Source organism: Bombina bombina, chromosome 1 (assembly GCF_027579735.1).
Source record: "Bombina bombina isolate aBomBom1 chromosome 1, aBomBom1.pri, whole genome shotgun sequence".
In the NCBI taxonomy this organism is placed as follows: Eukaryota; Metazoa; Chordata; class Amphibia; order Anura; family Bombinatoridae; genus Bombina; species Bombina bombina.
The window spans coordinates 1,187,582,705-1,187,602,999 of record NC_069499.1 but is presented as its reverse complement, the minus strand read 5'-3'; the positions used below and the strand labels follow the sequence as shown (position 1 = coordinate 1,187,602,999).

General features: G+C 41.4%; 1 protein-coding gene across 2 annotated transcripts in view; it reads left to right on the top strand.

Annotated features, from left to right (window-relative positions):
• Window positions 1–239: 239 nt before the first annotated feature.
• ADAM11 (ADAM metallopeptidase domain 11) overlaps window positions 240–20,295 on the top strand; it is a 615,610-nt gene continuing 595,554 nt past the window's right edge. For both annotated transcript variants that reach the window (XM_053699946.1, XM_053699947.1), the window contains exons 1-2: window positions 240–412; window positions 1,343–1,527. In XM_053699946.1, coding sequence (XP_053555921.1) covers window positions 352–412; window positions 1,343–1,527 — 246 coding nt within the window. In that variant the 5' untranslated portion in view covers window positions 240–351. The remainder of the gene's footprint in view (window positions 413–1,342; window positions 1,528–20,295) is intronic.

Sequence of the window (20,295 nt, the reverse complement as noted above, 5' to 3'; positions counted from 1 at the left end):
ATGCTGACATAAAACAATATGTGTCAGTATTGGGTGAAACACACCACAGCAATGGAGAATAGAAATAGGAAAAAAAAATAAGGGTAAAAGAGAGAGCATTGAATTGAAGGGGGAGGGGGAAGCAGCAGAGAGGGAGAAGGATGGATGGGGGAGCTGGAGCACAGAGGGAGGAGGATGTTCCTCACGTGTCTTTATGTTAATATTGAAGCTGCTCTCAAGCACACACTGCAGATCCAGCATCCTGCTGGTCACAGGGACACAAAGAGGCTGAGCTCTTGTCTCCAGGCTAGGGGCTGATGGCTGTGTGAGACTGTCCCCTGTCACCCCCTGAGCCCATGTGATTATGTATGAATGATGTGTCTGGAGCTGTACTGGGTTGTAGCTGCTGTGATCTGTGTCATGCCTCATCTGGGTGAGTATTATATTCTAGATCTTGGTACAGACACTGTTACTAACCCCAACATCTTTGTCACCCCTCTATTGTCAACCCATTCCCTCCTCTCACCACTGGCATTTCCATAATTGTCTTGTACCTGTGATTGCAGCCTATATATACATTGTATACATTGCTTTGGCTAATAGTCCTCTAAGGGTAGATTCTGCTTTTTGCTGCTCATTTCCTTCTGTCTTGTCACCAGCTGCAAGAGGCAGATTTCCTTGGGAATACCTTTCCTACCAATATAGTACTGCAATTCTTTGCAGAGCAGTTCCTTATCTAGCCCCTTATCCATGGAAACGCCACACTGCAGTTAGGTACCCGTGAACTGTCCTTATAGGATAACTTTGCATCTCTTCCTAGCTCTAAAACACCTTAATTAATGAAACCCTCCCACCCAATATAGAGATCCCCCTCCCTTCCATTCCTCTCACTGACAGGATACATGGGACTGCCCTCTCTGTATCACAGTCGCACATACCGCAATGCATCAGGTAGGTATATTCACTGCTGCTAAGGGAGGAGGAGACTGGTTTGTGGGAAGAAATAGACATCCCTTAGTGCCTAAGGGGAACAACATTTACTAGGGTACTGTGAGAACTTACTGCTGGAGGAGAAAGCATGGACAGGTGTTGTACTTATCATATTCTCTACTATTTTTGTCATATTTTTTCCTATTTTCATGTTTTCATCTGTCTATCCCTCATTTTATTTAATCAGTTTTCATTATAATACAAATATCCATTTGTTTCCTTAGTGTGTTCCTTTATTTTGCATTATTCTGTGATTTTCTCTGTACTGTATCATGTGTTCTCTCTCCCTTTTCTTGCTTCAGTAAGCAGTTATAAATATTTCCTGTTTTCTTTCTCATTTATTTTGTTTGCTTCCAACTTTTCTTATTTGCAGGTTCACTATTAAAAGTCACTCCTCTCAAAAATACTTCTCAAACGGATCCTGTCTCTCCATGGCAACAGATGCCCAGTCTTCCACAAGTTGTCCACCCCAGCCAGCTAGTGGGGCGGATCTCTGGTACAGAGGCCCCAAGATATCAGCTGGACACCCGGGTTAGAAGTGAGACCTCTTCAGAACCAGTAAGCATACCACTTATTACTATTTATGTGGTTTATGTCTGATTATAATATATAACTATAACAGTATTTAATCTGCTTTACGAGGATATTTATTGAAGGTCTTCAGCTCTATTTAGCTATTTTTACTTAACTGTGTGTTTATTATTTCTTTCATGTATAGAAATTAGAATTATGTTATTTCACTTATATTAGAATATTTATTTAGAACAAAGTATGGTAGTTTGCTTTTGGTGGTTGAGACAATAAATAGGATTTAGAGGTTTTTCCCCTTTGTTGAATCTAAAAGAGGGCTTTTTACAATGTATTGCTTTGTATTTTTTGAAAACTGATGTTTCTACACTGCAACAAAAAACACTTTTTTTTGTTATGCTTAGAAGGTGGGTAACCAGCCTCCAATAAAGCTGTGGGAGTTTTGCTTATCCGCCACTGAAATGCCTTGCCACAGAACAGTATTGTGCAAACATGTTATGTTGTATTATGTTTGGATAGTGCTCTTTAATATACATTATATATGTTTTTATAGTTTAAGGTGCCTTTACATGTTTGATAAAGAAGCTAAAGGTCATGTACAGTAGATACAAATAAAAAGCAAAGTATAGGTGTAAATAAGACTATGAGCTTTGGTAAACAGGAAAATGAATATAGTTATAAGATTAATTTGATGATTATGACAAGACTGAGATCCTGGGTAAAATATGTAGTGTGATTTTTTAGATAAGGACAGGTGATGCTCACAGGTGGATTAATTTACTTGAAAATATGACAGGAGAAATATCTTGTGATAAAGGAGAGCCAGATACAAGGTCTTATGAAATGCAATCTGAATCTCTTTATATATATATATATATATATATATATATATATATATATATATATATATATATATATATATATATATATATATATATATATATATATATTCTTACATATATATATAAGACAAACCGGTATTGGCGCACATCCAAGCACTTAAGTCCACATATATTATATTTACATATTAATTGCATATTTAAATATGCTGCAAATAATTTTGCTACTAAATATTCTTTGGGATCTTAGTCACACAATATGGCCATATTCTGCTCAGCCAGTCACCACTTACAAGGTGTCCCAAGATTGACTGGTCCTAACACTATACAGTTTAGTTTTGCTGGGCTGAATCATTTGATTCTAATATTAAATTCTGTATTGGTATATTAGAATCGAATGTTTCAGCCCAGTAAGGCTAATATGTATGTGTGTGTATGTATATATGTGTATATATATATATATATATATATATATATATATATATATATATATATAAAGCTAGGGAGTTTCATTCTGTGCAGTCATGATTTAAGGCATAGAACTGCAGTGTTGGAATTCTGTATTTAATATTAGAATCGAATGATTCAGCCCAGCAAAGCTAAACTGTATAGTGTTAGGACCAGTCAATCTTGGGACACCTTGTAAGTGGTGACTGGCTGAGCAGAATATGGCCATATTGTGTGACTAAGATCCCAAAGAATATTTAGTAACAAAATTATTTGCAGCATATTTAAATATGCAATATGTAAATAGAATATATGTGGACTTAAGTGCTTGGATGTGCGCCAATACCTGTTGTTTGTCTTATATGTATTTTGGTCATTTTGGCAGCACTCACAATATGAGTGCCAATATACAAATGGTTTTTTGTGTTGTTTATTTTTTTTCAGGTGTGCTTAACCAAACCCCCTCGTTGTATATATATATACACATACGCACATATATATAAATCCCCAAGGAAGGATAAGCACAGTCTTATGAACTCATGCAACTGCCAGGGTGCACTTTATCCAAAATTCAAAGTCCCATCAAAAAGGCACTCACTTGTCTTAGATGTGTGTTTGTTTGGGGTTCCGGTTTTTGGAGGCTTGTTTTTTGCATGACATTTGACAAAGGTGTTGGACTACACTGAAACGTAATGTCGTTTTAATGATGACCTGAAATAAGTTTTTTTTTTTACGAAGACCAGTGACTGCCTTTTGATGGGATATATATATGTATGTAGGCTGTACACCACAGTGTAGCAAATCAGTTTGTTTATTCTGAAATGTTACACGCTTGGAATAAAGTTCTATTTAAGTTCTTGTCGACTAAAGACCAGTGAGTACTTTTTTTTGCTGAACGTGGACTGTGTTTTTGTGGTTTATTATTATTATACTTTATTTATGAAGCGCCATCATATTCCGCAGTGCTGTCCATGGATACAGATAATTTAAATAAAACAATAGTATTAAGAGACAGGACAGAATTTACAAACACATACAGGAGGAATCGAGGGCCCTATTCCCGTGGGAACTTAAAATCTAGAAGGGTAGGAGGTTGGGAAACATGAGGTGAGGACTGCAAGAGTGAGAAAGATGTTAATGCAGAGTTAGAGGAGGGAAATGTTGTTAGGTAAAAGGAATATTATTGAGTTGGGTGGTAGGCTTCTCTGAACAGAAAAGTCTTCAGAGAGCATTTAAAGGAAGAAAGATTAGGGCAAAGCCTGACAGCACGAGGGAGAGTGTTCCAGAGGGTAGGTGCTGCACGACAGTAGTCCTGCAGTCTAGCACGAGAGAAGGTGATAGTCGCAGAAGCAAGGAGCAGGTCATTGTTGGATCTTAGTGGGCGGGCTGGAGTATACTTGTTGATTTAGAGAGGATAGGTAGAGGGGAGCGGAGTTGGTGAGTGCTTTGTATGCAAGGGTGAGAATTTTGAATTTAATTCTGCTGTGTATGGGGAGCCAATGAAGGGACTCACAGAGAGGTGCAGTAGATACAGAGCGGCGCTCAGCAGTACGGGAGCATTTTTTCAAATAGCGTGTTTGCTGAGAGTGCCAGGGCTGCAACTGACGACGTGGCAAGTGTGTCAAGTGCAGAGGAGAGAGTTTTGTTATAGTGGGATGTTGCGAGATCAGGGCAGGTTATAGTGGAAGTGTGAGGGAGGAGATCTTGAATAGTTTTTGAAAATTGGAGCGGATCCACAGCATGCAGATTTCTACAGCTGCGGGGGCGGGAGGGAGGAGTTGGTTTAGCTGTTGCATTAATATTATAGGTGACCAGGTGATGGTCTGAGATGGGAAAAGGGTGACAGGTGAGGTCAGATATAGAACAGAGGTAGGAAAATACCAGGTCGATGGAGTGTCCCTCACGGTGAGTAGGGAATAGGATGGATTGTGAGAGACCGAAGGAGGATGTAAGTGAAAGAAGTTTAGAGGCAGAAGGGGCAGGTGGGTTGTCAATGGGAATGTTGAAGTCCCCAAGGATAATGGTTGGTATATTTGTAGAGAGAAAGTGAGGAAGCCAGGCGGCAAAGTTGTCAAGGAAATGGGAGGTAGGTCCGGGAGGGCGATAGATGACTGCCACTTTGAGAGAGAGGGGGGAGAACAGGCGAATACAGTGGACTTCAAAGGAAGAGAAGGAGAGAGATGGTATTGATGGTAGGTACTAATAAGTGCAAGATGGGGAGAGCAGGATCCCAACACCACCGCCACGTTTATCACCTGGCCTAGGGGTATGGCTAAAGTGAAGACCACCATGTGTGAGAGCAGCAGTGGAAACTGTGTCGGAAGGAGATAGCCAGGTTTTCAGTAATTGCTAAAAGGGTGAAAGAATTTGAAATAAACAGATCATGAATGGTTGTAAGTTTATTGCAGACAGAGCAAGAGTTCCATAGTGCGCAAGTGAAAGGAGTGTGTGCGTATGGGATGCATTTGATGGAGAGGAGGTTATGTGTGTTGCTTTTATTAAAGTTACTATAAGGAGTGCGTGATTGGGTAATGGTGGGGATGCGTGTGGGCCCAGGATTTGGAGAGATGTCACCTGATTCTAATAGCAGCAAGATGGAAAGTAAGAGTAGGTGAGAATGAGATTTATAGCAGTGGGGGCATTTCTGTGAGGTGGTGCAGTTTAGTGACATAGATTTTAAAATAGAAAGTAGTTCATGAGAGCTATGGTAAGGAGAGGAAAGGAGAGAGGGGCCAATATAAACTGCCTGTTGTGAAGGGTAAGGTATGAGCATGTGAGCATGCCTCTGGAGTAGGCATGAGGCTATTAAAAGGAAAAGCAGTTCTGAAATCATAGCAGAATTTCAAGTGCAATTTTTTTTGTTTTAAATAGAAAATATTTAACTTGCCTCAAATCATCTTCAAAACTTGTTCAAACCTTGACCAATTCTTAGCACTGCCACTTAAAGATGTCACTTAGAGAGATGGCAGCTTCGAGATGGTGTTCTCTGCAAATGCTTTCCCTAAAGCTGATCTTAAAGGGACACTGTACCCAAAAAAATTCTTTTGTGATTCAGATTGAGCATGAAATTTTAAGCAACTTTCTAATTTACTCCTATTATCAAATTTTCTTCATTCTCTTGGTATCTTTATTTGAAATGCAAGAATGTAAGTTTAGATGCCGGCCCATTTTTGGTGAACAACCTGGGTTGTCCTTGCTGATTGGTGGATAAATTCATCCACCAATAAAAAAGTGCTGTCCAGAGTACTGAAACCAAAAAAAAGCTTAGATGCCTTCTTTTTCAAATAATGATAGCAAGAGAACGAAGACAAATTGATAATAGGAGTCAATTAAAAAGTTGCTTAAAATTGCACGCTCTTTCTGAATTACAAAAGAAAAAATTTGGGTTCAGTGTCCCTTTAAATATATAGGGCTTCTAAAGACAGCTGAGTTAGATCAATTAACTAAGTGGAGACAGGGAGATGAGTAACACACAGGTAAGACAATTAAGAACTAAACTAGATCAAAGGGATAGATGCACATAAATCAAAATTGGGTGGGGATTAGTCAATTAATTAAGCTAAGTTACAAAAATTTGGAAATGCAAATGCTGGGGACAGGATGTGATCAGATACAGGCATAGAAGGAAGTTTAGTTGAGGGACATACCATAGGATGTTATAAAGCAGTGTTAAAAAAGGTCCAGGAAGAAACAGCAGTTTGGATAGGGGACATACCTGAAAGTGAATGAAATAGCAGGGTTAGTTTAGGCTTGAATAAGTAGCATTCTGTCCTGTTTGTAGAGCTTGACTAATTCTTAGCACTGCCACTTAAAGATGTCACTTAGAGAGATGGCAGCTTAGAGATGGTGTTCTCTGCAAATGCACCCTGGCAGTTGTGGAACATTTGGTGAGTGTGCATATACAAATATCTATATATATGTTGTTGGGGGTTGCTAGCAATTATGAAATCTGAGATCAATTGCTTTGAGAGTGCTCCACCTACACTACACTATTATACACAGTGCCTCTGTAATCCTGGTGGCTGTGAAATCACCTCTAATTTGCATGGTGACAACTCAATGTACCAGTGTATACCTGGTGATGATGGGAAACCCATCTTTTACTAGCCTATGTGTACAGAAGTACAGGTCCCTAAGAGTATGGCATGGTGACACACTTTCTCCCCTTAAAGGGACATACATAAAACAAGTTGGGATAGATACAAAACATATGTACTTGAATTACTTTTCTTGCAAATTTATACTGCCTCACCATTAACTCTTTGCTTTGGTAGATTGCAAGACTTTAACACTCATTAACTGCTGGAGCATGCCTAGAAGCAAATAAGCTGCTGTGAACTCAGTTGAAATACAATGCATGTGCTTCTGATGCTAAGCACTGATAAGGAGAACTGGGGTGGATCAGTCTAATCCAGACAGCATGGCTATGTAACTAATTTTGCTTATTTTTGAATATTATTTTAAAATATTTGCCAGCAAGTTTTAAACATTTTTTTTATGCAAATTATTTTTACTTAATTAGCCCTTTTTAGGATATGCACAGATCTCAGACTGGTAAATACAGTATATTTCCATAATCAACAAAGGCATGATAACAAGACAATGCAATAATACTTAGTCTGAGCTTCAAATGAGTAGTAGAACTTTTTTTCTGACTAGTTTCAAAGTTATATCTATTTCCACTCCCCCTGCACCATGTGACAGCCATCAGCCAATCACATGCATGTACATTTTTTCTGTGAATTTGTGCACATGCTCAGTAGGAGTGTAAATATAAAAAAAAGACTGTGCACATTTTATTTATGGAAGTAAATGGGAAAATTGTTTAAAATTGTATGCTCTATCTGAATCATGAAAGTTTTAATTTTGACTTGTGTCCCTTTAAATGGTTGCCCCTTATCCCCTTTGTTATTTGCTCTCTCCATAGAACCTCTTGCCTGCCTCATTAGAAATAACAAACCCATACAGGGCCTTATTGTGGGCCACAATGAATACAAAATCTCATTATTCGCGGGTGACATCCTACTAACACTGACCTCACCTATTTCTTCAATACAACCCCATATGACCAAATTTGAAAGATACAGTAGATAGTCCAACTTTTCCATAAACTATGACAAATCTGACATTTTAAACATATCGGCCACATCCCAAACACTACAAGAAATAAATAGGTTGACACTTTTCAACACCAATACTAAAAAAATGAAATACCTAGGAATCACATTAGCATATAATATCCCAGACATCTTTACCTTAAATTATCCACTATTAACCCATCTAATCCGTACAACACTCTCCTGCTGGCTTAGGCCTATCATGGCTAGGTAGAATTGCTGCTACCAAAATTACAATCCTACCTAAAATACTCCTATATATTTCAAGCAGCCCCAATACCCCTCCCCAAGTCCTATATCCTATCCATACAATCACTTTCAAATCAATTTATTTGGAGACATAAAAAACCCCAGAAATAAGAAAACCATTTACAGACCTAAAGACAGAGGTGGTCTGAGCGCACCAAACATCCTATTCTACTACTACGCCACACACCTATACCGTATTATCCAATGGAACAACCACCCTCAAGATAAACTATGGATAACACTAGAGGGCGACATGATAAATATCAATAACCTTGGAGAACAAGGCTGGATAGGAATGAAAGATAGAAACCCTAACATAGCATCCAATCCTTTGATCTCAGTAACTCTAAAAGTATGGGACACTTTAATTGGTAAATATCCTTTATTATTCATAACCCCTTCCTCTCTTACACCATTGCTATGAAATAAAGGATTCCCCTACTTTTATCACCTAACTACTGGTATACAAATGGAAAACACTCTTTCTCTTGTTAAGTGTATTCAGTCCACGGATCATCCATTACTTATGGGATATATTCCCTTCCCAACAGGAAGTTGCAAGAGGATCACCCAAAGCAGAGCTGCTATATAGCTCCTCCCCTCCACGTCATATCCAGTCATTCTCTTGCAACTCTCAACATAGTAGGAAGGTGTGAGAGGAGTGTGGAGTTTTTATACTTAATTATTTCTTCAATCAAAAGTTTGTTATTTTTAAATGGCACCAGAGTGTGCTGTTTTTCTCTCAGGCAGTATTTAGAAGAAGAATCTGCCTGCGTTTTCTATGATCTTAGCAGAAGTAACTAAGATCCACTGGCTGTTCTCGCACATTCTGAGGAGTGGGGTAACTTCAGAAAGGGAATAGCATGCGGGGTTTCCTGCAGATGAGGTATGTGCAGTAAAATATTTTTTCTAAGCCATGGAATTGACTAGAAAATACTGCTGATACCGATGTAATGTAAGTACAGCCTTAAATGCAGTAGTAGTGACTGGTATCAGGCTGATGAATGTATGTGCAGTAAAGTAATTTTCTAAGGAATGGAATTTGACTAAGAAAATGCTGTTAATACTGAAGTAATATATGAGCCTTAACTGCAGTAGAAGCGACTGGTAGCAGGCTTATTGATAACACTACATAACTTTTAAAATGTATGTTTAAAACGTTTACTGGCATGTTATTCGTTTTTGTGAGGTACTTTGGTGATAAATCTTTTGGGGCATGATTTTTTCCACATGGCTGACGTATATTTCTGCATAGAAAAGGTTAACTGAGTTTTCCCACTGTTGTAATATGAGTGGGAGGGGCCTATTTTAGCGCTTTTTTGCGCAGTAAAAATTCAGTCACAGTCTTCCTGCTTCTTCCTCCTTGATCCAGGACGTCTCTAGAGAGCTCAGGGGTCTTCAAAATTCATTTTGAGGGAGGTAATCAGTCACAGCAGACCTGTGACAGTGTGTTTGACTGTGATAAAAACGTTAATTGTTAAATTGATTATCCGTTTTGGGTATTAAGGGGTTAATCATCCATTTGCTAGTGGGTGCAATACTTGCTAACTTAATACATTTACTGTGAAAATTTGGTTGCTATAACTGATTTGGTTCATTGTTATTTCAACTGTGACAGTTTTTTTGTGCTTCTTAAAGGCGCAGTAGCGTTTTTTTATTGCTTGTAAACTTATTTGAAAGGATTTTCCAAGCTTGCTAGTCTCATTGCTAGTCTGTTTAAACATGTCTGACACAGATGAATCTGTTTGTTCACTATGTTTGAAGGCCAATGTGGAGCCCCATAGAAATATGTGTACTAAATGTATTGATGTCACTTTAAATAAAAGTCAGTCTTTATCTGTAAAGAAATTATCACCAGGCAACGAGGGGGAAGTTATGCCGACTAACTCTCCTCACGTGTCAGTACCTTCGCCTCCTGCTCAGGAGGCGCGTGATATTGTGGCGCCAAGTACATCAGAGAGGCCCTTACAAATCACTTTGCAAGACATGGCTGCTGTTATGACAGAGGTATTATCTAAATTGCCAGAATTAAGAGGCAAGCGCGATAGCTCTGGGTTAAGGACAGAGCGCGCTGATGATGTGAGAGCCATGTCCGATACTGCGTCACAATTTGCAGAACATGAGGACGGAGAGCTTCATTCTGTGGGTGACGGATCTGATCCAGGGAAACCGGATTCAGAAATCTCTAATTTTAAATTTAAGCTTGAGAACCTCCGTGTATTGCTTGGGGAGGTATTAGCTGCTCTGAATGACTGTAACACAGTTGCAATTCCAGAGAAATTATGTAGGTTGGATAGATACTATGCGGTGCCGGTGTGTACTGACGTTTTTCCTATACCTAAAAGGCTTACAGAAATTATTAGCAAGGAGTGGGATAGACCCGGTGTGCCTTTTTCCCCACCTCCTATATTTAGGAAAATGTTTCCAATAGACGCCACTACACGGGACTTATGGCAGATGGTCCCTAAGGTGGAGGGAGCAGTTTCTACTTTAGCTAAGCGTACCACTATCCCGGTGGAGGATAGTTGTGCTTTTTCGGATCCAATGGATAAAAAATTAGAAGGTTACCTTAAGAAAATGTTTGTTCAACATGGTTTTATCCTACAGCCCCTGGCATGCATTGCGCCTGTCACTGCTGCTGCAGCATTCTGGTTTGAGTCTCTGGAAGAGGCCATTCGCACAGCTCCATTGGATGAGATTATGGACAAGCTTAAAGCACTTAAGCTAGCTAACGCATTTGTTTCTGATGCCGTTGTACATTTAACCAAACTAACGGCTAAGAACTCCGGATTCGCCATCCAGGCGCGCAGATCACTATGGCTTAAATCCTGGTCAGCTGACGTGACTTCTAAATTGCTTAATATTCCTTTCAAAGGGCAGACCTTATTCGGGCCCGGCTTGAAAGAAATTATTGCTGACATTACTGGAGGTAAGGGTCATACTCTTCCTCAGGACAGGGCCAAATCAAAGGCCAAACAGTCTAATTTTCGTGCCTTTCGTAACTTCAAGGCAGGAGCAGCATCAACTTCCTCCGCTCCAAAACAGGAAGGAACTGTTGCTCGTTACAGACAGGGCTGGAAAGCTAACCAGTCCTGGAACAAGGGCAAGCAGGCCAGAAAACCTAATTCTGCCCCTAAGACAGCATGAAGAGAGGGCCCCCTATCCGGAAATGGATCTAGTGGGGGGCAGACTTTCTCTCTTCTCCCAGGCTTGGGCAAGAGATGTCCAGGATCCCTGGGCGTTGGAGATCATATCTCAGGGATATCTTCTGGACTTCAAAGCTTCTCCTCCACAAGGGAGATTTCATCTTTCAAGGTTATCAGTAAACCAAATAAAGAAAGAGGCATTTCTACGCTGTGTACAAGACCTCTTAGTAATGGGGGTGATCCACCCAGTTCCGCGGATGGAACAAGGGCAAGGTTTTTACTCAAATCTGTTTGTGGTTCCCAAGAAAAAGGGAACCTTCAGACCAATCTTGGACCTAAAAATCTTAAACAAATTCCTAAGAGTTCCATCATTCAGAATGGAAACTATTCGAACCATCCTACCCATGATCCAAGAGGGTCAATACATGACCACAGTGGACTTAAAGGATGCCTACCTTCACATACCGATTCGCAAAGATCATTATCGGTACCTAAGATTTGCCTTTCTAGACAGGCATTACCAATTTGTAACTCTTCCCTTCGGGTTAGCTACGGCCCCGAGAATTTTCACAAAGGTTCTGGGCTCACTTCTGGCGGTGCTAAGACCGTGAGGCATAGCGGTGGCTCCGTACCTAGACGACATTCTGATACAAGCGTCAAGTTTTCAAATTGCCAAGTCTCATACAGAGATAGTTCTGGCATTTCTGAGGTCGCATGGGTGGAAGGTGAACGTGGAAAAGAGTTCTCTATTACCACTCACAAGAGTTCCCTTCCTGGGGACTCTTATAGATTCTATAGAGATGAAGATTTACCTGACGGAGTCCAGGTTATCAAAGCTTCTGAATGCTTGCCGTGTCCTTCATTCCATTCCACGCCCGTCAGTAGCTCAGTGCATGGAAGTAATCGGCTTAATGGTAGCGGCAATGGACATAGTACCATTTGCGCGCCTGCATCTCAGACCGCTGCAATTATGCATGCTAAGTCAGTGGAATGGGGATTACTCAGATTTGTCCCCTCTACTAAATCTGGATCAAGAGACCAGAGATTCTCTTCTCTGGTGGCTTTCTCGGGTCCATCTGTCCAAGGGGATGACCTTTCGCAGGCCAGATTGGACGATTGTAACAACAGATGCCAGCCTTCTAGGTTGGGGCGCAGTCTGGAACTCCCTGAAGGCTCAGGGATTATGGACTCAGGAGGAGAAACTCCTCCCAATAAATATTCTGGAGTTGAGAGCAATATTCAATGCTCTTCTAGCTTGGCCTCAGTTAGCAACACTGAGGTTCATCAGATTTCAGTCGGACAACATCACGACTGTGGCTTACATCAACCATCAAGGGGGAACCAGGAGTTCCCTAGCGATGTTAGAAGTCTCAAAGATAATTCGCTGTGCAGAGTCTCACTCTTGCCACCTGTCAGCGATCTACATCCCAGGCGTGGAGAACTGGGAGGCGGACTTTCTAAGTCGCCAGTCTTTTCATCCGGGGGAGTGGGAACTTCATCCGGAGGTCTTCGCTCAACTGATTCATTGTTGGGGCAAACCAGAACTGGATCTCATGGCGTCTCGCCAGAACGCCAAGCTTCCTTGTTACGGATCCAGGTCCAGGGACCCGGGAGCGGCGCTGATAGATGCTCTGGCAGCCCCTTGGGTTTTCAACATGGCTTATGTATTTCCACCATTTCCGCTGCTACCTCGACTGATTGCCAAGATCAAACAGGAGAGAGCATCAGTGATTCTCATAGCGCCTGCGTGGCCACGCAGGACCAGGTATGCAGACCTAGTGGACATGTCGTCCTGTCCACCATGGTCTCTGCCTCTGAGGCAGGACCTTCTAATACAAGGTCCTTTCAACCATCCAAATCTAATTTCTGTGAGGCTGACTGCATGGAGATTGAACGCTTGATCCTATCAAAGCGTGGCTTCTCGGAGTCGGTTATTGATACCTTAATACAGGCACGGAAGCCTGTTACCAGAAAAATTTACCATAAGATATGGCGTAAATATTTATATTGGTGCGAATCCAAGAGTTACTCATGGAGTAAGGTTAGGATTCCTAGGATATTGTCCTTTCTACAAGAGGGTTAAGAAAAGGGCTTATCTGCTAGTTCGTTAAAGGGACAGATTTCTGCTTTGTCTATTCTCTTACACAAACGTCTGGCAGAAGTTCCAGACGTCCAGGCTTTTTGTCAGGCTTTGGCTAGGATTAAGCCTGTGTTTAAGACTGTTGCTCCTCCGTGGAGCTTAAACTTGGTTCTTAAAGTTCTTCAAGGGGTTCCGTTTGAACCCCTTCATTCCATTGATATTAAGCTTTTATCTTGGAAAGTTCTGTTTTTGATGGCTATTTCCTCGGCTCGAAGAGTCTCTGAGTTATCTGCCTTACATTGTGATTCTCCTTATCTGATTTTCCATTCAGACAAGGTAGTTCTGCGTACTAAACCTGGGTTTTTACCTAAGGTAGTTTCTAACAGGAATATCAATCAGGAGATTGTTGTTCCATCATTATGTCCTAATCCTTCTTCAAAGAAGGAACGTAGTCCATGCCCTGAAGTTCTATTTACAGGCAACTAAAGATTTTCGTCAAACTTCTTCCCTGTTTGTCGTGTACTCTGGACAGCGGAGAGGTCAAAAAGCTTCGGCAACCTCTCTCTCCTTTTGGCTTCGTAGCATAATATGTTTAGCCTATGAGACTGCTGGACAGCAGCCCCCTGAAAGAATTACAGCTCATTCCACTAGAGCTGTGGCTTCCACCTGGGCCTTTAAGAATGAGGCCTCTGTTGAACAGATTTGCAAGGCTGCAACTTGGTCTTCGCTTCACACTTTTTCAAAATTTTACAAATTTGACACTTTTGCTTATTCGGAGGCTTTTTTTGGGAGAAAGGTTCTACAGGCAGTGGTTACTTCCATTTAAGTTCCTGCCTTGTCCCTCCCATCATCCGTGTACTTTAGCTTTGGTATTGGTATCCCATAAGTAATGGATGATCCGTGGACTGAATACACTTAACAAGAGAAAACATAATTTATGCTTACCTGATAAATTTATTTCTCTTGTAGTGTATTCAGTCCACGGCCCGCCCTGTCTTTTTTAAGGCAGATCTAAATTTTAATTAAAACTCCAGTCACCATTGCTCCCTATGGTTTCTCCTTTCTTGTCTTGTTTCGGTCGAATGACTGGATATGACGTGGAGGGGAGGAGCTATATAGCAGCTCTGCTTTGGGTGATCCTCTTGCAACTTCCTGTTGGGAAGGGAATATATCCCATAAGTAATGGATGATCCGTGGACTGAATACACTACAAGAGAAATAAATTTATCAGGTAAGCATAAATTATGTTTTCTCACTTACCTAAATATAAGTTAATTGAAGGCCCTTCACTTAAAACATTAGTTACACTAAAAACAGACTTTCCATGCCTCTTCAACACCTGGCTCACGTATTTCCAAGTGCGACATTACATATCAACCCACCCTAACAAAGACTCCTTCAACAGACCCTTGACGCCATTTGAATTACTGTGCTCTACACATATACTTACAAAAGGTACATTGGGAACTTCATACAGAATTTTAATTGACATCACATCACGATCCCTCCCCAATTTTACAACCTCTTTGAATCAAGAGTTAAATATTGAGATTACAGCACAACAATGGCAAAAAATATTTTTATCCACTAAAAAATCCTTGATATCAACTTCCATACAGGAAACCAATTATAAGTTGCTCTCGCGTTGGTACTTGACACCAGTACGACTTAAAGCTACATATCCTTCCACTTAGATATATTTCTCTTGTAAGGTGTATCCAGTCCACGGATCATCCATTACTTGTGGGATATTCTCATTCCCAACAGGAAGTTGCAAGAGGACACCCACAGCAGAGCTGTCTATATAGCTCCTCCCCTAACTGCCATATCCAGTCATTCTCTTGCAACTCTCAACAAACATGGAGGTAGTAAGAGAGAAGTGGTGAAATGTAGCTGTTATTTTGCTTCAATCAAAAGTTTATTATTTTTAAATGGTACCAGAGTTGTACTATTTTGTTCCAGGCAGAAAAATAGAAGAATCTGCCTGTGATTTCTATTATCTTAGCAGGTTGTAACTAAGCTCCATTGCTGTTCTTACACATGACTGAAGAGAGAGATAACTTCAGCGGGGGAATGGCGTGCAGGTTATCCTGCTATGAGGTATGTGTAGTTAAGATTTTTCTAGAAGATGTGAATGCTAGAAAATGCTGCTGATGCTAAATTTATGTAAGGTAAGCCTGAATACAGTGATTTAATAGCGACTGGTATCATGCTTACTTTCTGAGGTAATACTCTTTTATATTTACAATATAAAACGTTTGCTGGCATCTTTAAACGTTTTTATATATACTTTGGTGATAAAACTTTATTGGGGCCTAGTTTTTTCCACATGGCTGGCTTAAATTTGCCTAGAAACAGTTTCCTGAGGCTTTCCACTGTGTTAGTATGAGTGGGAGGGGCCTAATTTAGCGCTTTTTTGCGCAGTAACTTTTACAGACTGAGACATCCAGCTTCCTCAAGGAGTCCCCTGAATGCTATAGGACATCTCTAGAGGGCTCTTAGGCTTTCCAAAATCGTTTATTGGGGAAGGTAGGCCCACAGCAAGGCTGTGGCAGTTTGGTGTCACTGTTAAAAAACATCTATCGTTTTTTTGATTCGTTTTTTGAACTAAGGGGTTAATCATCCATTTGCAAGTGGGTGCAATGCTCTGTTAGCTTATTATACACAATGTAAAAATTTCGTTTGATTTACTGCCTTTTTTCACTGTTTTTCAAATTCTGACAAAATTTGTTTCTCTTAAAGGCACAGTACCGTTTATTATATTTGCTTGTTAACTTGATTTAAAGTGTTTTCCAAGCTTGCTAGTCTCATTGCTAGTCTGTATAAACATGTCTGACATAGAGGAAACTCCTTGTTCATTATGTTTAAAAGCCATTGTGGAGCCCCCTCTTAGAATGTGTACCAAATGTACTGATTTCACTTTAAGCAATAAAGATCATATTCTGTCTTTAAAAAATGTATCGCAAGAGGAATCTGACGAGGGGGAAGTTATGCCGACTAACTCTCCCCACGTGTCAGATCCTTTGACTCCCGCTCAAGGGACTCACGCTCAAATGGCGCCAAGTACATCTAGGGCGCCCATAGCGTTTACTTTACAAGACATGGTGGCAGTCATGGATAATACACTGTCAGCGGTATTAGCCAGACTACCTGAATTTAGAGGAAAGCGAGATAGCTCTGGAGTTAGATGAAATACAGAGCATATTGACGCTTTAAGAGGTATGTCTGATACTGCCTCACAATATGCAGAAGCTGAAGAAGGAGAGCTTCTTTCTGTGGGTGATGTTTCTGACTCAGGGAAGATGATGCAACCTGATTCTGATATTTCTACATTTAAATTTAAGCTTGAACACCTCCGCGTGTTACTCAGGGAGGTTTTAGCTGCTCTGAATGACTGTGATACAATTGCAGTGCCAGAGAAATTGTGTAGACTGGATAAATACTATGCAGTGCCGGTGTGCACTGATGTTTTTCCAATACCTAAAAGGTTTACAGAAATTATTACTAAGGAATGGGATAGACCAGGTGTGCCGTTCTCTCCCCCTCCTATTTTTAGAAAAATGTTTCCAATAGACGCCACTACACAGGACTTATGGCAGACAGTTCCTAAGGTGGAGGGAGCAGTTTCTACTCTAGCAAAGCGTACTACTATCCCTGTCGAGGACAGTTTAACTTTTTATCCATTGGATCTAAAAAAGCACGAGGGTTACCTTAAGAAAATGTTTATTCAACAAGGTTTTATCCTACAGCCCCTTGCATGCATTGCTCCTGTCACTGCTGCTGCAGCGTTCTGGTTTGAGTCTCTGGAAGAGGCTTTACAGGTAGCGACTCCATTGGATGACATACTTGACAAGCTTAGAGCACTTAAGCTAGCCAATTCTTTTGTTTCTGATGCCATTGTTCATTTGACTAAACTAACGGCTAAGAATTCTGGTTTTGCTATCCAGGCGCGCAGAACGCTATGGCTTAAATCATGGTCAGCTGACGTTACTTCAAAGTCTAAGCTGCTTAACATTCCCTTCAAGGGGCAGACCCTATTCGGGCCTGGTTTGAAGGAGATTATTGCTGATATCACTGGAGGAAAAGGTCATGCCCTTCCTCAGGATAGGTCCAAATCAAGGGCCAAACAGTCTAATTTTCGTGCCTTTCGAAACTTCAAGGCAAGTGCGGCATCAACTTCCTCTAATGCAAAACAAGAGGGAACTTTTGCTCAGTCCAAGACGGTCTGGAGACCTAACCAGACCTGGAACAAGGGTAAGCAGGCCAAAAAGCCTGCTGCTGCCTCTAAGACAGCATGAAGGAACGGCCCCCTATCCGGTAACGGATCTAGTATGGGGCAGATTTTCGCTCTTCGCCGAGGCGTGGGCAAGAGATGTCCAGGATCCCTGGGCGTTGGAAATTATATCCCAGGGATATCTTCTGGACTTCAAGGCTTCCCCCCCAAAAGGGAGATTTCACCTTTCACAATTATCTGCAAACCAGATGAAGAGAGAGGCATTCTTACACTGTGTACAAGACCTCCTAGTTATGGGAGTGATCCATCCAGTTCCAAAGAAGGGACAGGGATTTTACTCAAATCTGTTTGTAGTTCCCAAAAAAGAGGGAACCTTCAGACCAATTTTGGATCTAAAGATCTTAAACAAATTCCTCTGAGTTCCATCATTCAAGATGGAGACTATTCGTACCATCCTACCTATGATCCAAGAGGGTCAATACATGACTACAGTAGATTTAAAGGATGCTTATCTTCACATTCCGATACACAAAGATCATCATCGGTTTCTCAGGTTTGCCTTCCTTGACAGGCATTACCAGTTTGTAGCTCTTCCCTTTTGGCTAGATACAGCCCCAAGAATTTTTACGAAGGTTCTGGGGTCGCTTCTGGCGGTCCTAATGCTGCGGGGCATAGCAGTGGCCCCTTATTTAGACGACATCCTGATTCAGGCGTCAAACGTCCAAATTGCCAAATCTCATACGGACATAGTGTTGGCATTTCTGAGGTCGCATGGGTGGAAGGTGAACGAGGAAAAGAGTTCTCTATCCCCCCTCACAAGAGTTTCCTTCCTAGGGACTCTGATAGATTCTGTAGAAATGAAAATTTACCTGACGGAGTCCAGGTTATCAAAACTTCTAAATTCCTGCCGTGTTCTTTATTCCATTCCTCCCCCTTTTCGGTGGCTCAGTGCATGGAAGTAATCGGCTTAATGGTAGCGGCAACGGACATAGTGCCGTTTGCACGCCTACATCTCAGACCGCTGCAACTCTGCATGCTCAGTCAGTGGAATGGGGATTACACAGATTTGTCCCCTCTACTAAATCTGGATCAAGAGACCAGGGATTCTCTTCTCTGGTGGCTATCTCGGGTCCATCTGTCCAAAGGTATGACCTTTCGCAGGCCAGATTGGACAATTGTAACAACAGATGCCAGCCTTCTAGGTTGGGGTGCAGTCTGGAACTCCCTGAAGGCTCAGAGATCGTGGACTCAGGAGGAGTCACTCCTTCCAATAAACATACTGGAACTAAGAGCGATATTCAATGCTCTTCAGGCTTGGCCTCATCTAGCGACAATGAGGTTCATCAGATTTCAGTCGGACAACATCACAACTGTGGCTTACATCAACCATCAAGGGGGAACAAGGAGTTCCCTAGCGATGTTAGAAGTCTCAAAGATAATTCGCTGGGCAGAGATTCACTCTTGCCACCTATCAGCTATCCATATCCCAGGTGTAGAGAACTGGGAGGCGGATTTTCTAAGTCGACAGACTTTTCATCTGGGGGAGTGGGAACTCCATCCGGAGGTGTTTGCACAATTGGTTCATCGTTGGGGCAAACCAGAACTGGATCTCATGGCGTCTCGACAAAACACCAAGCTTCCTTGTTACGGATCCAGGTCCAGGGACCCCAAGGCAACGCTGATAGATGCTCTAGCAGCGCCTTGGTCCTTCAACCTGGCTTATGTGTTTCCACCGTTTCCTCTGCTCCCTCGTCTGATTGCCAAAATCAAGCAGGAGAGAGCATCAGTGATCTTGATAGCGCCTGCGTGGCCATGCAGGACTTGGTATGCAGATCTGGTGGACATGTCATCCTTTCCACCATGGACTCTGCCGCTGAGACAGGACCTTCTACTTCAAGGTCCTTTCAACCATCCAAATCTAATTTCTCTGAGGCTGACTGCCTGGAGATTGAACGCTTGATTTTATCAAAGCGTGGTTTCTCAGAGTCAGTCATTGATACCTTAATTCAGGCACGAAAGCCTGTCACCAGGAAAATCTATCATAAGATATGGCGTAAATATCTTTATTGGTGTGAATCCAAGGGCTACTCATGGAGTAAGGTCAGGATTCCCAGGATATTATCTTTTCTCCAAGAAGGATTGGAGAAAGGATTGTCAGCTAGTTCCTTAAAGGGACAGATTTCTGCGCTATCTATTCTTTTGCACAAGCATCTGGCGGATGTCCCAGACGTTCAGGCATTTTGTCAGGCTTTAGTTAGAATCAAGCCTGTGTTTAAACCTGTTGCTCCACCATGGAGTTTAAATTTGGTTCTTAAAGTTCTTCAGGGGGTTCCGTTTGAACCTCTTCATTCCATAGATATCAAACTTTTATCTTGGAAAGTTCTTTTTTTGGTAGCTATTTCCTCGGCTCGTAGAGTTTCCGAGTTATCTGCCTTACAATGTGATTCTCCTTATCTGATCTTCCATGCAGATAAGGTAGTTCTGCGTACCAAACCTGGGTTTTTACCTAAGGTGGTATCTAATAAAAATATCAATCAAGAGATTGTTGTTCCGTCTTTGTGTCCTAATCCTTCTTCAAAGAAGGAACGTCTATTACACAATCTGGACGTGGTTCGTGCTTTAAAGTTTTACTTACAAGCTACTAAAGATTTTCGTCAAACATCTGCTTTGTTTGTTGTCTACTCTG